Source organism: Entelurus aequoreus, linkage group LG10 (genome assembly GCF_033978785.1).
Source record: "Entelurus aequoreus isolate RoL-2023_Sb linkage group LG10, RoL_Eaeq_v1.1, whole genome shotgun sequence".
Classification (NCBI taxonomy): domain Eukaryota; kingdom Metazoa; phylum Chordata; class Actinopteri; order Syngnathiformes; family Syngnathidae; genus Entelurus; species Entelurus aequoreus.
Window position 1 is genome coordinate 37166990 of NC_084740.1, and position 19866 is coordinate 37186855.

Sequence of the window (19866 nt, forward strand, 5' to 3'; positions counted from 1 at the left end):
GTGAACCATGTTTAGCTATTCCTCGATCTGCCGGAATTATATTTGTAAGAAACTTAGTTTATTTGTCACCATGGCGGTGAAGACTAGTGATTTAGAAGCTAATGGCTAACAAGAGAAAGAGCTAAGCACCTCTTGCAGAGCTTCACCTTTATTGTTAGTTTTTTAAGCATTCTTCCTTTTCTATCTCCACTCTGTTTCTGCTTTTAAGTGCTCCGTGCGTGTGCGTTGCCTAATATGGGCGTCTGCTCGTTTTACCGGCAATGTGACGACGGCATGCAGTCATGTCCGAAAAAAAAGTACCAGTATTTTTCAGAAGCAGTATAGTACGGTTTTTAATTAATACTACCGTGGTACTTTAATAAATGATACATGGGTTATACTTGTATAGCGCTTTTCTACCTTCAAGGTACTCAAAGCGCTTTGACAGTATTTCCACATTTACCCATTCACACATACATTCACACACTGATGGCGGGAGCTGCCATGCAAGGCGCTAACCAGCAGCCATCAGAGGCAAAGGGTGAAGTGTCTTGCCCAAGGACACAACGGACGTGACTAGGAAGGTAGAAGGTGGGAATTGAACCCCAGTAACCAGCAACACTCCGATTGCTGGCACAGCCACTCTACCAACTTCGCCCCGCCTCCGTACTGATATTCCTGTATGTGGCCCTCGGTGAGAAAAGTTTGTGAACCCCTGCTTTAGACCTAAGTTAGACATGTTTGCCCTTGCATAATTCAACATGCTCGCAAAAGAGTTGGTAGAAGCAAAGTTTCTCTCAATCCGACGTATATTCGAAAGTCTCACCATTTTCTGAAGTGACTTCTCGTGATGTACGCTGACACCATGTATTGTATTTTTTAATTTACTGTAGTATTGCTTGACAGCGGTTCGACTTTAGAGGCATACTTTTCTTGAAACATTTGTTTGAATTCAGCCGCATAATCAACTTTGCGAAAAAGTTGTGTGCACGCCATGAAAGACTTTGTTGCCAAAATGGAGGACGCCGCTCATGCCGTTGATGATAGTTGACCTTAAAGCAAGGGTGTCCGAACCTTTCCACTTGAAAAATCTGGAAAAGCTTGGGCTAAACAAAATTGGCTTTGGGCCAAAGGCCGACTGCATATAAAGTAACAATGTGTATATACAGTATATATATATATATATATTAGGGGTGTAACGGTACACAAAAATTTCGGTTCGGTACCTACCTCGGTTTAGAGGTCACGGTTCGGTTCATTTTCGGTACAGTAAGAAAACAATAAAATATACATTTTTTGGTTATTTATTTACCAAATTTGCAAAATCTTCCACCAAAAATATTTTTCTTAGTGGAATATTTGATGTGAAGTAATCGGAACCTTGGATAGGTCAATAATTCATAATAACATTGATTTTGATTCAATATTATGTTTTGAGCAATGACAGTTTAAAAGAAAAAAAAACAGCTTTGTTTTATTAGTCAACATTGCAACTTTTTCTATAGATAATAAAAAATTAAATGTGATAAATCTATGGATAAAAAGCAGAGCCTGGCGACGCATGCGCGTTTATCATAACTCTCTCGCTCTCTCTGTCTCTGCCCCTCCCTCACCAATGCTGCTGCGCGCACAATTTGTTTTGTTTTTAACCCCTTCTTAACCCTGAACGTACATTGAAAATACACGCAACCCTAACTCAAAATGCCGGACATATGAGGCATTTAAGAAACTCTGCCCTGACAGCTCCGCAAAAGAGGACATGTCCGGTGAAAAGAGGACGTATGGTCAGTCTATCGTAGCCCGTTAGCTGCTAGCATGCCGTGTGTTGTGCCTCGGTGTGCATTGTTTACATAACGTGCGGTACGCTACTTAATATGTCCATGTGGAAACTCGTTCGGTACACCTCTGAACCGAAACCCCCGTACCGAAATGGTTCAATACAAATACACGTACCGTTACACCCCTAATATATATATATATATATATATATATATATATATATATATATATATATATATATATATATATATATATATATGTATATATATATATATAAATAAAAAGTTCAGTATGTTATTTGCATTTTTCCCCGCACCATGACTAGGGAAGGTTGTTTGGATTGGGTCATATAAGTCAATGCTGTGCTTGTATTTCTAAATACAGTCAAGGGTCAGTGATCTGAAATACTCACAATGTCCAGAAGATGTCAGCAATTGGTAGCATTCAGGGACCGGCTGGTATTTAAGTTTAATTTGCGTCTCGCGGGCCAAACTTAAGACGCTGGCGGGCTGCACTTGGCCACCGGGCCTAGTTTGGACACCCCTGCCTTAAAGGCTAGTGTCGGCCATCTTGATGTGGATTGTATTGCTGTTCTGCAGAGGTGTGTCATGGCGACGTGGCAATAATGTCCGCAGTGTTTCCATGCCGCTGGGCTGTTTATGGACCTCACAGCTCACGACGTGTGTCAGGACATGAGCTCATACACAAACAGCCGCAGGAACAAGACGCCTTTATCCCCAAAAAATTAAAAAAAAAGTGTCCCTGTGCTCTTTACGAGGGTCCCACAAGACGACACGTGGTAGGAACAAGCCTGAACACAAATTCAAGTTTGTCTCAGCCATCAACCAGGAAGTGTGTGACTGTGTTTTGATGGAAAACAGGAAATGAAATATGATTTATTAGACAAGATCAGGGCAGGAAACATGCCAGAATTGCTGAAATTGACCTTTTTTTCCTGGTGTGTGTGACCTCGCCTCCTTTATAGTATCCTAGCAACCAAAGACGGATGACCTCTCGGCCTCTTAGCCTGTGTTTGTTGAGGAGATTAGCGCTCACAAATCTTTGTATTTGTGTTTTTTTTAGCCCTTTTGTAGCAGTCTGACCCCCAAATATCACCATTGTCACCACCTGTCAATCACTTTTCTTGTTGTTAGCATTCAACATCTGTCTGCCTAAGAACGCACACACACACACACACATACATACAGACACGCACACACAAGCTCTGTATACAGGTGGTCCCCGCTTTACATACGTATAAAATACGGGGGTTTTCTTGCACAGTAGAAGGGGCGTTGCAAGAGAGAGAGAGAGAAAGACAGGAAGCCTCAATAATGACACCACTACGCTGCTCAGCTATCTATTTAATGCTTAGCTGTTCTATATAATACAGTGCTTCTCAATTATTTTTTGTTACAAGGAAGAAGAAAACATTTCCCACCTCTGCACCTATAAATGGTATCGTTTGTCTATAAAATTGTTATAAGTACACCTCCGCATAACTTTGTATCCTTATTATTTTTAAATTTGATTGTATATTGTCAATTGCTTCTTATATTGTATTTTTCTTAAGTTAGTGTTATTCTGGCTTTTTTTTTTTAATGTTACCTGTTTTTGAACCGATACACTAAGACATATTCCTTGTATGTGTCTCTCTGGGCCCCTCACTCTCTCCGTTGTCATTAAAAACGGATTGTGATTAAATAAAATGAAAAAAAAGGAAGAAATACAGATCAACTTATGAATAATAATGTTATTAAGACTGTTTCCAGTCTGTAACAAAAAATATTTCAAGTGCATTCATTATGGGTGTAACGGTACGTGTATTTGTATTGAACCGTTTCGGTACGGGGGTTCCGGTTCCGTTCGGAGGTGTACCGAACGAGTTTCCACACGGACATATTAAGTAGCGTAACGCATGTTGTGTAAACAATGCACAAAGAGGCACAACACACGGCATGCTAGCAGCTAACGGGCTGCGATAGACTGACCATACGTCCTCTTTTCACCGGACATGTCCTCTTTGGCGGAGCTGTCAGGGCGGAGTTTCTTAAATGCCTCAAATGTCCGGCATTTTGAGTTAGGGTATCGTGTATTTTCAATGTACGTTCAGGGTTAAGAAGGGGTTAAAAACAAAACAAATTGTGCGCGCAGCAGCATTGGTGAAGGAGGGGCAGAGACAGAGAGAGCGAGAGAGTTATGATAAACACGCATGCGTCGCCAGGCTCTGCTTTTTATCCATAGATTTTTTTTATTTAATTTTTTTATTATCTATAGCAGGGGTGTCAAAAGTGTGCACCGGAGGCCATTTGCAGCCCACAGCTAATGTTTTAAAGGCCCACGGCACATTCTAAAAATACTATTAGAATAAACAAAAACATAACAAAAGCGAAATAAAAAAGCTTAAAGGTTAAATGTAATTTAGAAAAAGTTGCAATGTTGACTAATAAAACAAAGCTGTTTTTTTTTCTTTCAAACTGTCATTGCTCAAAACATAATATTGAATCAAAATCAATGTTAATATAAATTATTGACCTATCCAAGGTTCCCATTACTTCACATCAAATATTCCACTAAGAAAAATATTTTTGGTGGAAGATTTTGCAAATTTGGTAAATAAATAACCCAAAAATTTATATTTTGTTGTTTTCTTACTGTACCAAAAATGAACCGAACCGTGACCTCTAAACCGAGGTAGGTACCGAACCGAAATTTTTGTGTACCGTTACAACCTTAGCATTCATTGGTCTGAAATTTTTATAAAAAATCAAATCCTTTGTTTAAACTATAATCACATTTTTGACTGCGTTGAGCCATTTGATACTGAAAAAAAAACATTAAATAAACTCAATAAATAACTCAGGAGCACAGTATAAAACACTTTAAAATACCAAGAGAGTAGAAAAACAAGTTGTCTCTATATGCTTATTTGTGTTTCATTGTATCCATTAAACCATACTTGCCAACCATGAGACCTCCAATATCGGGAGGTGGGGGGTGGGGGCTTGGTCGGGTGTGGGGTGTGGTTGGGGGCATGGTTATTTACAGCTAGAATTCACCAACTCGAGTATTTCATATATATATATATATATATATATATATATATATATATATATATATATATATATATATATATATATATATATATATATATATATATATATATATATATATATATATATATATATATATATATTTTATTTACATAAAATAAATACTTGAATTTCAGTGTTCCGGTGGCTATCCATTAGATGGCAGTATTGTCCTGTTCAACTTCTCCGTTCATGATGAGTATATCATTTCGGCCACCGTGTTCAATGGAGAAGTCTGTTCTACATATTTACAGGCAACATACACCTTCCCCTTCGAACTGTCCTGGATGAACTGAAATTCTTGTTTCCATGCGTTTTGGAACTTGCAAGCGTATTTCTTCATCTTGCTCGTCGACGGCGTCGCCATGTCTGTAATTTCCTCGTTCTTCTGCTTCGTCTCCTTGTTGTGTGCGCAGTTGTGCACTCTAGTCTCTAAAAGCCCTAGATGTTATGATGTCATTAGGCAGGCAAGCTGTTTATATTGTGGGAAAGCGGACGTGAGAACAGGCTGTCCCCACTCAGGTCCGCATTGAGCTAGAGGGGGAGTGGCCTCCAGCTCCGGCTGAATACCGGGAGTTTGTCGGGAGAAAATCTCTGCCGGGAGGTTGTCGAGAGAGGCGCTGAATACCGGGATTCTCCCGCTAAAAACGGGAGGGTTGGCAAGTATGCATTAAACCATATACAATTGTATTTACAATCTGCAAAGTATGTGAAAATACAGTTGTAACATCACAAAATGCCTAAAATTCAGTCAGCCATTTGAAAAATTCCACTTCGGCTGTTTTCGGAGATTGACATCACAGTAGTAATGCTTCTGTACTCGGACCATGTTATCAGATGAGTCATACTGGAAATATGTAAACATTTGAAAGAGATGTGCTGTTTATCATTCACCATCCTTATGTAAGACAAGAACCCACGTTTGGCTTTTTTATGCATTCAAAATCATAAATAAACAGCCAACAATTGGTTCAACAGATTGAAGGTCCTCTATTGCGCTCATTAAACCCTCTTTAAAAACATCCAAAAAGTGCCAAAAATATTCCATTTACATGTCATGCCCTGAAAATGAACCAAATATGAGTGATATTGTTATTATAAGTGCTAACACAGACTATTTTAGTTGGCATTGACAGCAGTGAGCTATTGTTGACAAACTGAGCCAGCGACTGCTTCTGCTTCGTCTCAAACTTGTTAAAAGTAAATTCTAGATTATAACTCATGCATCTCTCACCTGTTAGTAGACAAATGTGGCAATGGACCAATGAGCTCGTCGACTTTGACATCCCCCGAGATGGTGTAATAGACCCCAAAAGACGCTTCCTGCAGGAACTTTTTTTTTAATCCTTTGTGAGGATTGTGATTGATTCTTCATCAAAATGGAATTATGTAAGCGTCCCGTCGGTCGGCATTCCAGCTAGAGTGGAAATATTACAGTAAGTGTTTGTTTTATTTTGGTTTTAATGTTAGTTTGTATGTTTAGCACCTAGCAATGCTGCGAATGGTAGTGTCACAATAAAGCTACATCCGCCGGGTAGCAATTGGCTTCTAAAACTTATTGCTCATCCTCCTTGTGAGCGGGCACAAAAATATTTTTCCCAAAGTAATTGTCATTGGCTCTCACAACGTCTGCTTGATTAGCATTGTTGTTGATGGGGAAGGGATCTTTGGTTCCTAAGTCTACGTCACGCAATCACGTGACTGGGTTCCTCATTTAAGTGGCTCGGGAATCTCTGTAAGATTGATACTATTTTGATCATACCTATTTATTTGCAAACTTTAAAAGTCTTTTGGTGTAATAAATCAGATAAATATAACAACAGCTTCAATATAGACAACTTGTTTTCCCACTCTTCTGCTACTTTAACCTACTAAAGAAAAATGTATTAAACAATTCTTGCTGATTTTTTTTTTATATAAATAAAAATGAGGAAGTCAAGATGAATGGCTAAAATGAGGACGATTTGTAGCGCACAGGTTTTCGAAGCGGGGTTTGAAGTACGGTACTGCATAATATTGATAAAGCATGTCCCCAGGAGTCACATGGGCCCCCCATGGGGAGAAGGACTGATTTATTAGAAGCAGATCCTGGGCAGGTGTTCAAAGATGTCATCGTTATCCGTCACAATGGTCGCAGCTAGGGATGTCCGATAATGGCTTTTTGCCGATATTCCGATATTGTCCAACTCTTTAATTACCGATACCGATATCAACTGATACCGATGTATACAGTCGTGAAATTAACACATTATTATGCCTAATTTGGACAACCAAGTATGGTGAGGATAAGGTCCTTTTTTTAAAAATTAATAAACTAAAATAAGATAAATAAATTAAAAACATTTTCTTGACTAAAAAAGAAAGTAAAACAATATAAAAAACAGTTACATAGAAACTAGTAATGAATGAAAATGAGTAAAATTAACTGTTAAAGGTTAGTACTATTAGTGGACCAGCAGCACGCACAATCATTATAAAGATCAAGCTGTAAAAATTGATTATTAATCTACTTGTTCATTTACTGTTAACATCTGGTTATTTTCTGTATCAACATGTTCTATCTACACTTCTGTTGAAATGTAATAATCACTTATTCTTCTGTTGTTAGGATGCTTTACATTAGTTTTGGATGATAGCACAAATGTAGGTATCGATCTGATACCAAGTAGTTACAGGATCATACATTGGTCATATTCAAAGTCCTCATGTGTCCAGGGACGTATTTCCTGAGTTTATAAACATAATATGATTTTTTTAAAAAGGTAAAAAGATTTTGTGATTATAATAGTATCGACTAGATAGGCTCTTGTACTTGATATCATTACAGTGGATGTCAGGTGTAGATCCATGGCATTTGTTTACATTCAGGAACGGCGTCATTAGCGGTGACGCTGGTGAGCTACGGTGTGTAGTGAAGCATGTTTAACTATTCCTCGTCCTGCAGGGATGATACTTGTAAGAAACTTACTTTATTTGTTGACATGGAGGCGAGGATTAGTGATTTAGAAGTAGCTAAAACACTGCCGACTGCGGAGGGATATTAGCCGCTAGCTAGCTAGCCATGTCTTAAAGCACCTCTTCCTGGCCATAAATATCAGTGTTATAGCTTCACCTTTATCGTCAGTTTTTAGGCCAAAATGCGTCCGTTCTCCCTTTTCTGTCTACACACCGTGTCTGCATGTAAGTACTCCGTGATTGTGCACTGCCGAACATGCTCCTCTGCTCGTAAAACCAGCAATGTCATGACGTGACGATGCGCCGTCATGCCCGTAAATTTTTTTTTTTAAATGGAGAACCGGTACTTTTCAAACAGAGTATAGTACCGTTTTTTATTTATTAGTACCGCGATACTATACTATTGCCGGTATACCGTACAACCCTAGTATGGATGTTCTCATTCGTCCAGGTCATTGTATTTTATCCATATTTTTTGGCCTGGATTTGCTGTTCTTTTTTTCTCTTTGTAGCTTGTAGCTTTAATGTAAGACACCTCGTTACATGGCTCTAAAAGTAGCTAAGCTACAGGGATTGCTATTATTTCAAAAAGTAGCAAAGCTCCCGCCAAGCTACTGGGAAATGTACCATATTTTCCGGACTATAAGGCGCACTTAAAATCGTTTTTTCTTATAACCCGGTGCGCCTAATGTACGGAATAATTCTGGTTTTGCTTACCGATCTCAAAGCCATTTTATTTGGTACATGGTGTAATGATAAGTGTGACCAGTAGATGGCAGTCAAACATAATAGATACATGTAGACTGCACTATGATGGCAATATGAATCAAGTAAACAACACAAACAAACAATGCGTATGTTCCATTGAAAATATAGAAAATTACACACGGCGCTCAAAAATATATCAAAATGTTTTAGTACGACTTTGGTAAGCTATGAAGCCGCACCGCTTGATGGATTGTTGGCGCATTAAACATACAAGTATTATTATGGTGTGTGTATAAGGTAAGACATATTATCTGCTGTTTTGTTCCGCTGTATTATGCAAAAGCAGCTTTTCTTACTTTCTGTTACCTGCTGATCTGTATTTGGGATCTGCATAAATCCTGAAAAATTGCGCACGTCCGCATTTGTAGTCTGTGCTGACACTGCAGTCGATAAGCTTCTTCTTTTTCTCTATCTTCTTGTTATGGGACATTCATCCTCCGCTGTTGCCATTTCTAATATAAAGTAGTGTAAAGTTCTTACTTATATCCGTCAGTAAACTCGCCATGAAAGCGCTAAAACATACCGGTGTAGTGAGTTTACATTATTCACCCAAGGAACTTTAGTTATTAGAGAGTTCCGGTCGGGTGGTTTTTCACGGGACACATTTCCGGCCTTGTTGTTTCCGGATGAGGAGATGCTGCTCCGTTATTGATTTAAGTAAAGTCTGAATGTCATTAAAACAGTTAGCTCCATCTTTTGACACTTCTTCCACTCCCGTCCTTGCACGCTACACCGCTACAACAAAGATGACGGGGCAAAGACGCTGTCAAAGGTGAGCCACGTAAATAAGACCGCCCACAAAAAGGCGCATCCTGAAGTGACTGTCAGAAAGCGGCTTGAAGATGATCTGTAAAACATAATCTATGCAACATTTTGACCAAAGAACCACCATTACATGTTATGTAGACCACAAGGAAGTGTTTTACATTTAGAATAAAAATAAATAAATATGACTCCTTTAATCCTGTGCGCCTTATACAGGTATATGAAAAAAGATAAAAAATAGACCATTCATCGGCAGTGTGCTTTATAATCTGGTGCGCCCTACGGTCTGGAAAATACAGTACCGTATTTTTCGGACTGTAAGTCGCAGTTTTTTTCATAGTTTGGCTGGGGGTGCGACTTATGTGTGAAATTATTAACACATTACCGTAAAATGTCAAATAATATTATTCAGCTCATTCACGTAAGAGACTAGACCAGTGGTTCTTAACCTTGTTGGAGGTACCGAACCCCACCAGTTTCATATGCGCATTCACCAAACCCTTCTTTAGTGAAAAATAAATTTTTTTTTTTTTTTCAAATTCAAGACAAAGTTATATGTTTTTGGTAACACTTTAGTATGGGGAACATACTCTAAGTAACAGAGACTTAATTTAGAGTTATTTGGTTAGGGTTAGGGTTAGAGGGTTAGGGTTATAATAAGGCCATGCCGAATAAGGCATTAATAAGTACTTAATAATGACTAGTTAAGAGCCAATATGTTACTAATTTGCATGTTAATAAGCAACTAATTAATGGTGAATATGTTCCCCATACTAAAGTGTTACCATGTTTTTTTACTAGTGCATAAACTCACAACAAATGACACACCTGCAAATCAGTGTGACTTCTGCTGTTGCCTTAGCCGTAATACGCCGATAGGGAGAATTTTTTAATTACACGATGAGTCGGGTGTGTCTTGACCACCGCCGAACCCCTGAGCCAGACTCACCGAACCCCTAGGGTTCGATCGAACCCAGGTTAAGATCCACTGGACTAGACGTATAAGATTTCATGGGATTTAGCGATTAGGAGTGACAGATTGTTTGGTAAACGTATAGCATGTTCTATATGTTATAGTTATTTGAATGACTCTTACCATAATATGTTACGTTAACATACCAGACACGTTCTCAGTTGGTTATTTATGCCTCATATAACGTACACTTATTCAGCCTGTTGTTCACTATTCTTTATTTATTTTAAATTACCTTTCAAATATCTATTGTTGGTGTTGGGTTTTATCAAATAAATTTCCCCCAAAAATGCGACTTATACACTACCGTTCAAAAGTTTGGGGTCACATTGAAATGTCCTTATTTTTGAAGGAAAAGCACTGTACTTTTCAATGAAGATAACTTTAAACTAGTCTTAACTTTAAAGAAATACACTCTATACATTGCTAATGTGGTAAATGACTATTCTAGCTGCAAATGTCTGGTTTTTGGTGCAATATCTACATAGGTGTATAGAGGCCCATTTCCAGCAACTATCACTCCAGTGTTCTAATGGTACAATGTGTTTGCTCATTGGCTCAGAAGGCTAATTGATGATTAGAAAACCCTTGTGCAATCATGTTCACACATCTGAAAACTGTTTAGCTCGTTACAGAAGCTACAAAACTGACCTTCCTTTGAGCAGATTGAGTTTCTGGAGCATCACATTTGTGGGGTCAATTAAACGCTCAAAATGGCCAGAAAAAGAGAACTTTCATCTGAAACTCGACAGTCTATTCTTGTTCTTAGAAATGAAGGCTATTCCACAAAATTGTTTGGGTGACCCCAAACTTTTGAACGGTAGTGTATATGTTTTTCCCCTTCTTTATTATGCATTATCGGCCGGTGCGACTTATACTCCGGAGCGACTTATACTCCGAAAAATACGGTAGTTAAGCTACGCAGCTTTGCTACATGTAGCTTGCTACTGCCCATCACTGGGGACTCGACGGGCTAAATTTGGCCCCCGGACCCCACTTTGAGCACCCCTGACTTACTGCTGTGTGGTGACATGGCGTCACCTCTTTGTTGTTGAGTGTGGAGAGTGCAGCATGCCTGCAGCATGTTGACTCGCTGTGCCGATGAGTCGGTCCCACATGTGGCGATGACACAACACCATGGTAACACAAACAGCACACACTCTGTGTTTGTTCCAGCCGCCTCTCAAGTGGCCAATAAATCACTTCATGCAGGTTTTAAAGTTGACACGCCCGGAGTTTCCTCGAGCTGCACAAGGAGTTCCTTTAGCTGCGGCGTGTTTTGTCAGGCTAAAACTCAAGCCAGGTTTGCATCATCACTCTGACATCCCGGAGCGTGAGACGGCCGGCGTATTTATTGCAGCTCTTCGCGGCGAGAAGCCGCAGTAGAAAGCAGGAGAATAGAGCGGGGAAGTCGTGAAGGGAAGCGGCGGAAAGTGGCTCGATGGAGCGGATCAGTGCTTGACGTTTACCTTGGACCCGAGCCCACTGCAGCTCACTGCTTTCAATTATCTCTCTCTCCCGGCTTTTAGAGCACGACACTCTTACTTTGTGCTCAGACGCTCTCAAGTGCCTTCTTCTTGCTGCCGCAGCTCCAACTCACCGTGTTGACTTTGGATGATGCTGAAGCTCCTGAGGACAAACTGAGGAGTCAAAACTTCCGTCATGCTCGTCTTTTCCCTGACATGCGCGGTCATCCTGCTCTGCCCCGCTCCCGCCAACGGGCAGGCCCGAGGCGGAGGCGGGCCGGGCGGGGCGGAGAGGCTCCAGGTGATGTTCACGCCGACCATCTGCAAGGTGCGCTGCAGCCACCAGCGATGCATCAACCACTGCGAGCGAGGGAACGTGACCACGCTCTTCAGCGGGCCGGCACCGCCTTCGGGGGGACGGAGAAACGGACCGGGCTTCCGAGTCTGTGAGTTCCTCCGAACCGATGTTGACGGCCGTTCGAGGGGTTAGAGTTAGCGCCACCTGCGTTGGTATGGTCGAAGCTCGGAGACGAGGACATGTGGCTTTCATTATGCCGACGTGCAAATGTTGAAACAATCAGTGCCGTTAAAGTGGAAGAGGCACCAGCAAGGAGGCGATGATGTCACGCAGTTCAAAGGTCAACAAAATTGAGTTAGTTTGTATTTGTGGGCGGGGGTTTGTTCGGTAACTTGGTTGGTTTGTGAGAAAAAACAGATTTGTCGCACACAGCATGGTGACTCACCATCTAATCCAATATCTGATACGATACATACTGGATGATAACAATATTGATCTGATACGATATCGGCATGAATCATACATACTTTTACCGTTTTGTAGTGTAAGGCTTGATCGAGTGAATTTAGTTTAACTGGAGAACAATGATAGGTATGAAAAACACTACCCTATTTATTAGGGGTGTAACGCTACATGTATTTGTATTGAACCGTTTCGGTACGGGGGTTCCGGTTCGGTTCGGAGGTGTACCACACGGACATATTAAGTAGCGTAACGTACGTTGTGTAAACAATGCACAAAGAGGCACAACACACGGCATGCTAGCAGCTAACGGGCTACGATAGACTGACCATACGTCCTCTTTTCACCGGACATGTCCTCTTTTGCGGAGCTGTCAGGGCGGAGTTTCTTAAATGCCTCAAATGTCCGGCATTTTGAGTTAGGGTTGCGTGTATTTTCAATGTACGTTAAGGGTTAAGAAGGGGTTAAAAACAAAACAAATTGTTTTAAAGGCCCACGGCACATTCTAAAAATACTATTAAAATAAACAAAAACATAACAAAAGTGAAATAAAAAAGCTTAAAGGTGAAATGTAATTTAGAAAAAGTTGCAATGTTGACTAATAAAACAAAGCTGTTTTTTTTTCTTTCAAACTGTCATTGCTCAAAACATAATATTGAATCAAAATCAATGTTAATATAAATTATTGACCTATCCAAGGTTCCCATTACTTCACATCAAATATTCCACTAAGAAAAATATTTTTGGTGGAAGATTTTGCAAATTTGGTAAATAAATAACCAAAAAATGTATATTTTGTTGTTTTCTTACTGTACCGAAAATTAACCGAACTGTGACCTCTAAACCGAGGTACGCACCGAACCGAAATTTTTGTGTACCGTTACCCCCCTACTATTTATTATTAACTATTGACTTATGCTGTCTTTAAAGGGGAACTGCACTTCTTTATTTTTATTTTGCCTATCGTTCACAATCATTATGAGAGACAAGAAGACGAAAGTTTTTTTGTTTTTTTTGCATTCTAACTTGTAAAAATCGGCTTGTGTTAGGTGGCTAGCAATGCAGCTACTGGGAGCAATCAATTCTACCTCTAAATCACTTAAAAATGCTTTCAAAAACCATCAACAATACTTTATTTACGTTCCGCAACCTGTATAATAACCAAGCTGTAGTGACATTAGGCTCTTGTTGGAGAAGAGGGTACTTTGCTACCTATTCTCTCCTGAATTTAATAGGGTTTCTCACCTTCTTTATCCAAGTGCTGGCACTCGCAACTTTCTTTGACCCCATTGTGGCTTATTTTGTACTCAATAAAACAAAACATAAACTGAGTCACCAACGCATTTGGGCACTGAACTCTTCGGAGTGATAAGCGAGCAAACAAACTAGTGTAGTTTGTTACACGCAATGTTTGGCTGTACAATAACCAGAATGGTAAACTGGGGTTAAAAAAAAAAAAAGTAAAAACTTTTTTTTTAAACAGCCATCATGTTATGTAAGGTCTCATGTTTCACTCCAGACCTGTAGGTGGAGCGTTAAAGTTTCTCACTACCCTGTTGACTATTAACAAGGCAACGTTTCATGGTTCTGTGAGTGCTGCTTCCTGTGCAGAACAATCATCATACTCTGTAAATACTCACATTGTGCACAACGGGGAGTTATTTTACCCAGATTAGTAGGGCTGTCATCGTCTAAGGATTTTCTTAGTCAAGTTTGATCCATTAGATTTTGTCCGTAGTCAACGATCAGTGTACAGTGTCGTTTTTTTTGGTTTTTTTTAAAGCACAGTCAGTGATCATTGATTGATAATAATTGCTATACACTGACTGGCCACTAGGTGTCAGTAACCTCACATGGATGTAGATCTATCCGCTGTGCGACTCTTCCAAAACGTACAAAAGGAATGAAATCTTCCATTGAAGAGGGCAAAACACAGATCTTATTTGCAATATTGTCTATCTAGAGCTGAGGTGTCCAAACTTTTTATGAAATGAAAGCATGAGAAGTCTACTTTGGTACTCCCCTCAATTTTAAAGGCCCGGGGGACGCAAAGGGGTTTCAGTCATTAAAGTGTTAAAAACATATCAGCTATGTATATGTCTGTGTGTGTGTGTATATATATATATATATATATATATATATATATATATATATATATATATATATATATATATATATATATATATATATATATATATATATATATATACATGTATGTATTTATTTTTACTTTAAACGCTAAAATATTTAGATTAGATTATTAACTTCAGATTTATCCATTGACATAAAAGTTACATTTTAAAAAAAATGTTAATGCCCTTTTTGTCAAAGAAAACCCTTTTTCATTACAAAAACACAAAGTATGCAATATGTTCCCCTCAAAAATATTCAAATTAGAAAATTTTATGTGAAGTAATTGAAACTTTAAAAAGGTAAATAATTCAAAACAACATTGATTTTGATTCAATATTATTTTTTGAACAATGACAAAAATGAGACTAAAGGCCTTGGGGGTCCAAAAGACTCATAAAAGTGCTAAAAAATAAGTCATACATCAACATATATTATTTTTAATTTCAATGCTTAAATCTGGAAATCAGCTTCAGAACCATCCGTCGGTTATAAGTTTTTTTTTTTTTTTTTTAAGCAATGCCAGTTTTAAAGTAAAAAATGTTTTTTTTAAATTTGTGTCAATATTGCAACATTTTCTTGTTACATTACACTTGTTTGTTCTTTTATTCCACTTTTTGTGTTACATTACACTTGTTTGCTCTTTTATTCCACTTTTTGTGTTTTTTTTTATGTTCTGTATTTTTCGGACCACAAGGCGTGTCAAAATAAGAAAATTGATTTTGTAATAATTCGCGATTCTTATTTGTAACGATTCTTAATTGATTAGAAAAAACGATGTTTGAAAAAAAATACATATAAAAAAATAAATATATATATACGTATATATATATATATATATATATATATATATATATATATATATATATATATATATATATATATATATATATATATATACGTATATGTAATATATATATATATATATATATATATATATATATATATATATATATATATATATATATATATATATATATACGTATATGTAATATATATATATATATATATATATATATATATATATATATATACATACATACACACACATATGTAGGTATATATATATATATATATATATACACACATATACAGTATATGAAGGTATTAATATATTTTTTTGTCATGTCTAGTCACTCAGACAAACTATATTGTTGATGTTGATGCCCAAATTTACTTAGATTTAATTTAGAAAAGAGATGTGTGGAATACTTCTCTTGTTGCCTTATTTCTATTTGAATTTATTAAATGTTTGGGTAGAATATTATTAAACAACACCATTTTTTTTAAGTAATACAGAAATTTTAGAGCTCTTATCTATTTTATTGAGGAATGTAGTTAATCATAGAACTGAAACCGCTTTATGACCGTCTCTTCAGAATGCACCGTTTTGTGTGCGGTCTTATTTACGTGCCTCCACTTTGACAGCATCTTTTCCCCCTCATTTTTATTGTACCGGTAGTTTTTAGTGCTTCCATAGCGAGTCTACTGACAGATATGTTACAACTATGCGCTACTTTGTATTAGAAATGGCAACAGTGGAGGATGAATGCCCCACAACTAGAGGATAGAGAAAAAGAAGGAGCTTGTTGACTACGGCGGACGGCGTTCCTCAGTTGGGAGAGCGGCCGTGCCAGCAACCTGAGGGTTCCCGGTTCGATCGGCTTCTACCACCCGAGTCACGTTCGTTGTGTCCTTGAGCAAGACACTTCACCCTTGCTCCTGATGGGTCGTGGTTAGCGCCTTGCATGGCAACTCCCTCCATCAGTGTGTGAATGTGTGTGTGAATGTGGAAATAGTGTCAAAGTGCTTTGAGTACCTTGAAGGTAGAAAAGCGCTATACAAGTATAACCCATTTACCATTTTACGGCACAGACTTTAACGGCGGACGCGCGCGCATTTTCAGGACTTATGCAGATCCCAAATACACATCAGCAGGTACCATTAGGTAATAAATGTTGGTTTTGCATAAAATTGTGAAACAAAATGCCGGATCATGTCGCCTAATAAGTGCCATTTTGGGGTCCTTATACACACACTATAATAACACCCATATGTTGAAGCACAGTACGTCTGACTAGGGTAGCTGTAATGTGGTGCGGCTTCGTAGCTTACCAAAGTCTTACTAAAACATTTTGACAGATTTTTAGCGCTGTTTGTAATGTTCTATAATCTCAATGAAACATCAAAGTTTTGGGCCTGCTTGCGAGCGTCATGTATTGAGCATGTGGCGTTCACCTGCAGTCCACACATTTCTCTTATGTGTGACTGCCATCTACTGGTCACTATTATCATTGCACCTTGTGCCAAATAAAATTGCTTCGAGGTCAGTAAACACAACCAGAATTAATACTAATAATGGGGACGGCGTGGCGAAGTTGGGAGAGTGGCCGTGCCAGCAGTCTGAGGGTTACTGGTTCAATCCCCACCTTCTACCATCCTAGTCAAGTCCGTTGTGTCCGTGAGCAAGACACTTCACCCTTGCTCCTGATGGGTCCTGGTTAGCGCCTTGCATGGCAGCTCCCGCCATCAGTGTGTGAATGGGTGAATGTGGAAATAATGTCAAAGCGCTTTGAGTTCCTTAAAAAGGTAGAAAAGTGCTATACAAGTATAAGTATAACCCATTTATTACAAACATAAGGCGAAACCGGATTATAAGGTGCACTTTCCATTTTTGGGAAAATGAAAGGATTTTAAGTGTGCTTTATAGTCTGAAAAATTACGGTAGTATTCTTTTTTTAATGTGTTGAGGACCGTTAAAAATGTAGCTGCGGGCCGCAAATGGCCCCCGTGCCGCACTTTGGAAACCACTGATCTATTGGAAGTACAAGTCGTAACAAGGTTTTCGTAGGTGAACCAGTGGAAGGATAATTACTGTTGCCAGAAGAGAGCAGTGAGGGAGACCTGCCTGAGCGATTTGTCGATTATATACCTCCCAGCTGAGGCGGCACAACATCTATGTTCTGGCAAATGCAGCTGTCCACGAGGGGCCTTACGTACTTAACTTGACTCCCTCCTGAGAAGGGAGGAGGGGGGTTGAATGTTGGACAATTCCACTGCGAGGTTTACAATGGAATCAAACTCCTCCGTATTGAATTGTCAAATAGTCGACTAGTACAGGCCACCGTAAACACAAGTGGTGGATGATCCTGCATTTTTTGGCAACGATCCGATACCAAGTGAATACAGGGCATCTATTGACCATGTTAATCCCGACATTATTACTCAAATTTTTTCAAGATCATTAAATAATTTTACTTTTAATGTGATCATGATAATAATCCGCCAAAAACCCAGGACGAAGATTTCTGGCAAACAAGAACATGTCACATGTTTTTAGTGCTGCACACTTCCTGTCTGCTGCAGAGTGTTATCGGCTCATTAGCAGCAGGTTCAGCACTTCCTGTCACACAGGAAATAGGACTTGGCTGGCTGGTTCCAGTGCCCAGTGGCCCCTGGACCAGGCCAGGTCAGGCTGTGTTTTATATCAACACATCTCTTTCCGTCTCTTTGTTTTTTTTAATTTTTTTAGAGTTTCCTAGTAACTGCATGGCAGATATTTCCCAGAGTGCATTGCTGCACTTCACTGACATGCGCTAATGATCCAATTGTGTCGTTCTGGCTCTTTCTGCAGTTCTGTGTCCACTGCTGTGTAAGAACGGCGGCGTCTGCCTGCTGAAGGACCGCTGCCTCTGCCCGTCAAACTTCACTGGAAAGTTCTGCCAGATCCCCGTCGCCCATGCATCCACCCCCTCCTCCACCAATGAAGTCGTCGAGCCCGCCGGCCTGTCAGTCATGGCGGCCAATCAGGGGCTGACCCAGTCTGAGTTTCTCCTGCCTCTGGCAGGTCCGAACCAGGCTATAGGGAGACCAGCATGTGAGTCTGAAAGTTGGATCCTGTGTGGACATGTTCACTTAGTTTTTTCTGTTTCCCCAGCAGCTTCTAGTCCCTCCATGGTGAAGGTCAGAGTGCAGCACCCCCTTGAGGCCAGCGTGAAGGTCCACCAGGTGATGAAGGTCAGAGCTCTCATTGGCTGATCTGAAGGGGAACCTCGATTTAGGAACCTAATTGGTTTGTGAACAGGGTTCGTAACAGAAAAGTCTGTATAGTGAAACAGAGTTCCCCATAAGAAACAATGTAAATATGAATAATGGGTTCCAGCCTCGACAAAAATCCATATTTTAGTGAAGGTTTGTGTACACTTTGAACACAATATAAAGTGCTATACAGTACTGTATATCTAACAAACATAAAAAGGAGGTGATAGATCAACTATTTATGTAATAAAATCAAAACAACAACAAGCTGAAGTATGCTCTGCTCTGCCAACACTCACACAGACTGAAGTCACTATGCTGCCCTCTCACAAACAATATCACAAAAATCATTAACTTCGACAATCGTATTGCTACAATAATAAACATTTTCAAAAGTAAAATGCACACACATTAACAACGGCAGAGAACTGACGAGAAAGTAGTAGACAGAAGGAGGGGCCGCTTTGGAAAGAGAGATGATACTTCTCCTCTGCTGTGATGTAATTCTGTTTTGGCCTCTTTTAATTCTTCATCAGAATTACAACTTGATGTGGTTACTTTCCGTGCGGTGCTGTGCTGTGGTCATGCTTGTATGGAAGTAGAATTGTCTCACATCAACTTATATATATCAATATGATATTAATACATATGCATATATTAATAAATATACAAATACAAATTTGATATACAATTAAATAAATAATTTGTATAAATAAACGCCTACTTGTAAATATATTTTTGAGATTTGAAAATATATACAAATAAAATGTATAAATATAAAAATGTGACATACAAATAAATCTAGGATTTGTATAAATAAACGTTTATTTGTAAATATATTTTTGAGATTTGAATATAAATATGCTTGATTTTGTAATTATATTTGTATTGAATTTGCATATGTGGTTCGCTTTTTTGCTTTTGTGTCGATGAGACGTTCCTTCCACAAACCAGATGCATAAATAAATGTGACCTACACACTCCCCTGAACAACCAGCAGAGGGCACTGCAGCCAGAGCGGTCTGGGTCACAGAGCATTATATGCAAAATGCCTGGAGTTCTCTGCACAAAAACCATCCACGTCTTTACAGAGAGAACGCACAACAGGCCTGAGCTAGCTAACTTTAGCGTTGTATTAGCTAATGCTAGTTCATCCAGTTA

At 39.0% G+C, this 19866-nt stretch overlaps 1 protein-coding gene across 7 annotated transcripts in view; it reads left to right on the plus strand.

Moving 5' to 3' along the window:
- LOC133658553 (latent-transforming growth factor beta-binding protein 4) overlaps positions 1-19866 on the plus strand; it is a 154281-nt gene that overhangs the window by 83710 nt on the left and 50705 nt on the right. For 4 of the 7 annotated variants that reach the window (XM_062060723.1, XM_062060717.1, XM_062060718.1 and 1 more), the window contains 2 exons: positions 18302-18544; positions 18605-18684. In XM_062060723.1, coding sequence (XP_061916707.1) covers positions 18302-18544; positions 18605-18684 — 323 coding nt within the window. Of the gene's footprint in view, positions 1-11579; positions 12224-18301; positions 18545-18604; positions 18685-19866 lie in introns of those variants that run through there. The other 3 variants (XM_062060722.1, XM_062060724.1, XM_062060719.1) reach the window with 2 other exon arrangements.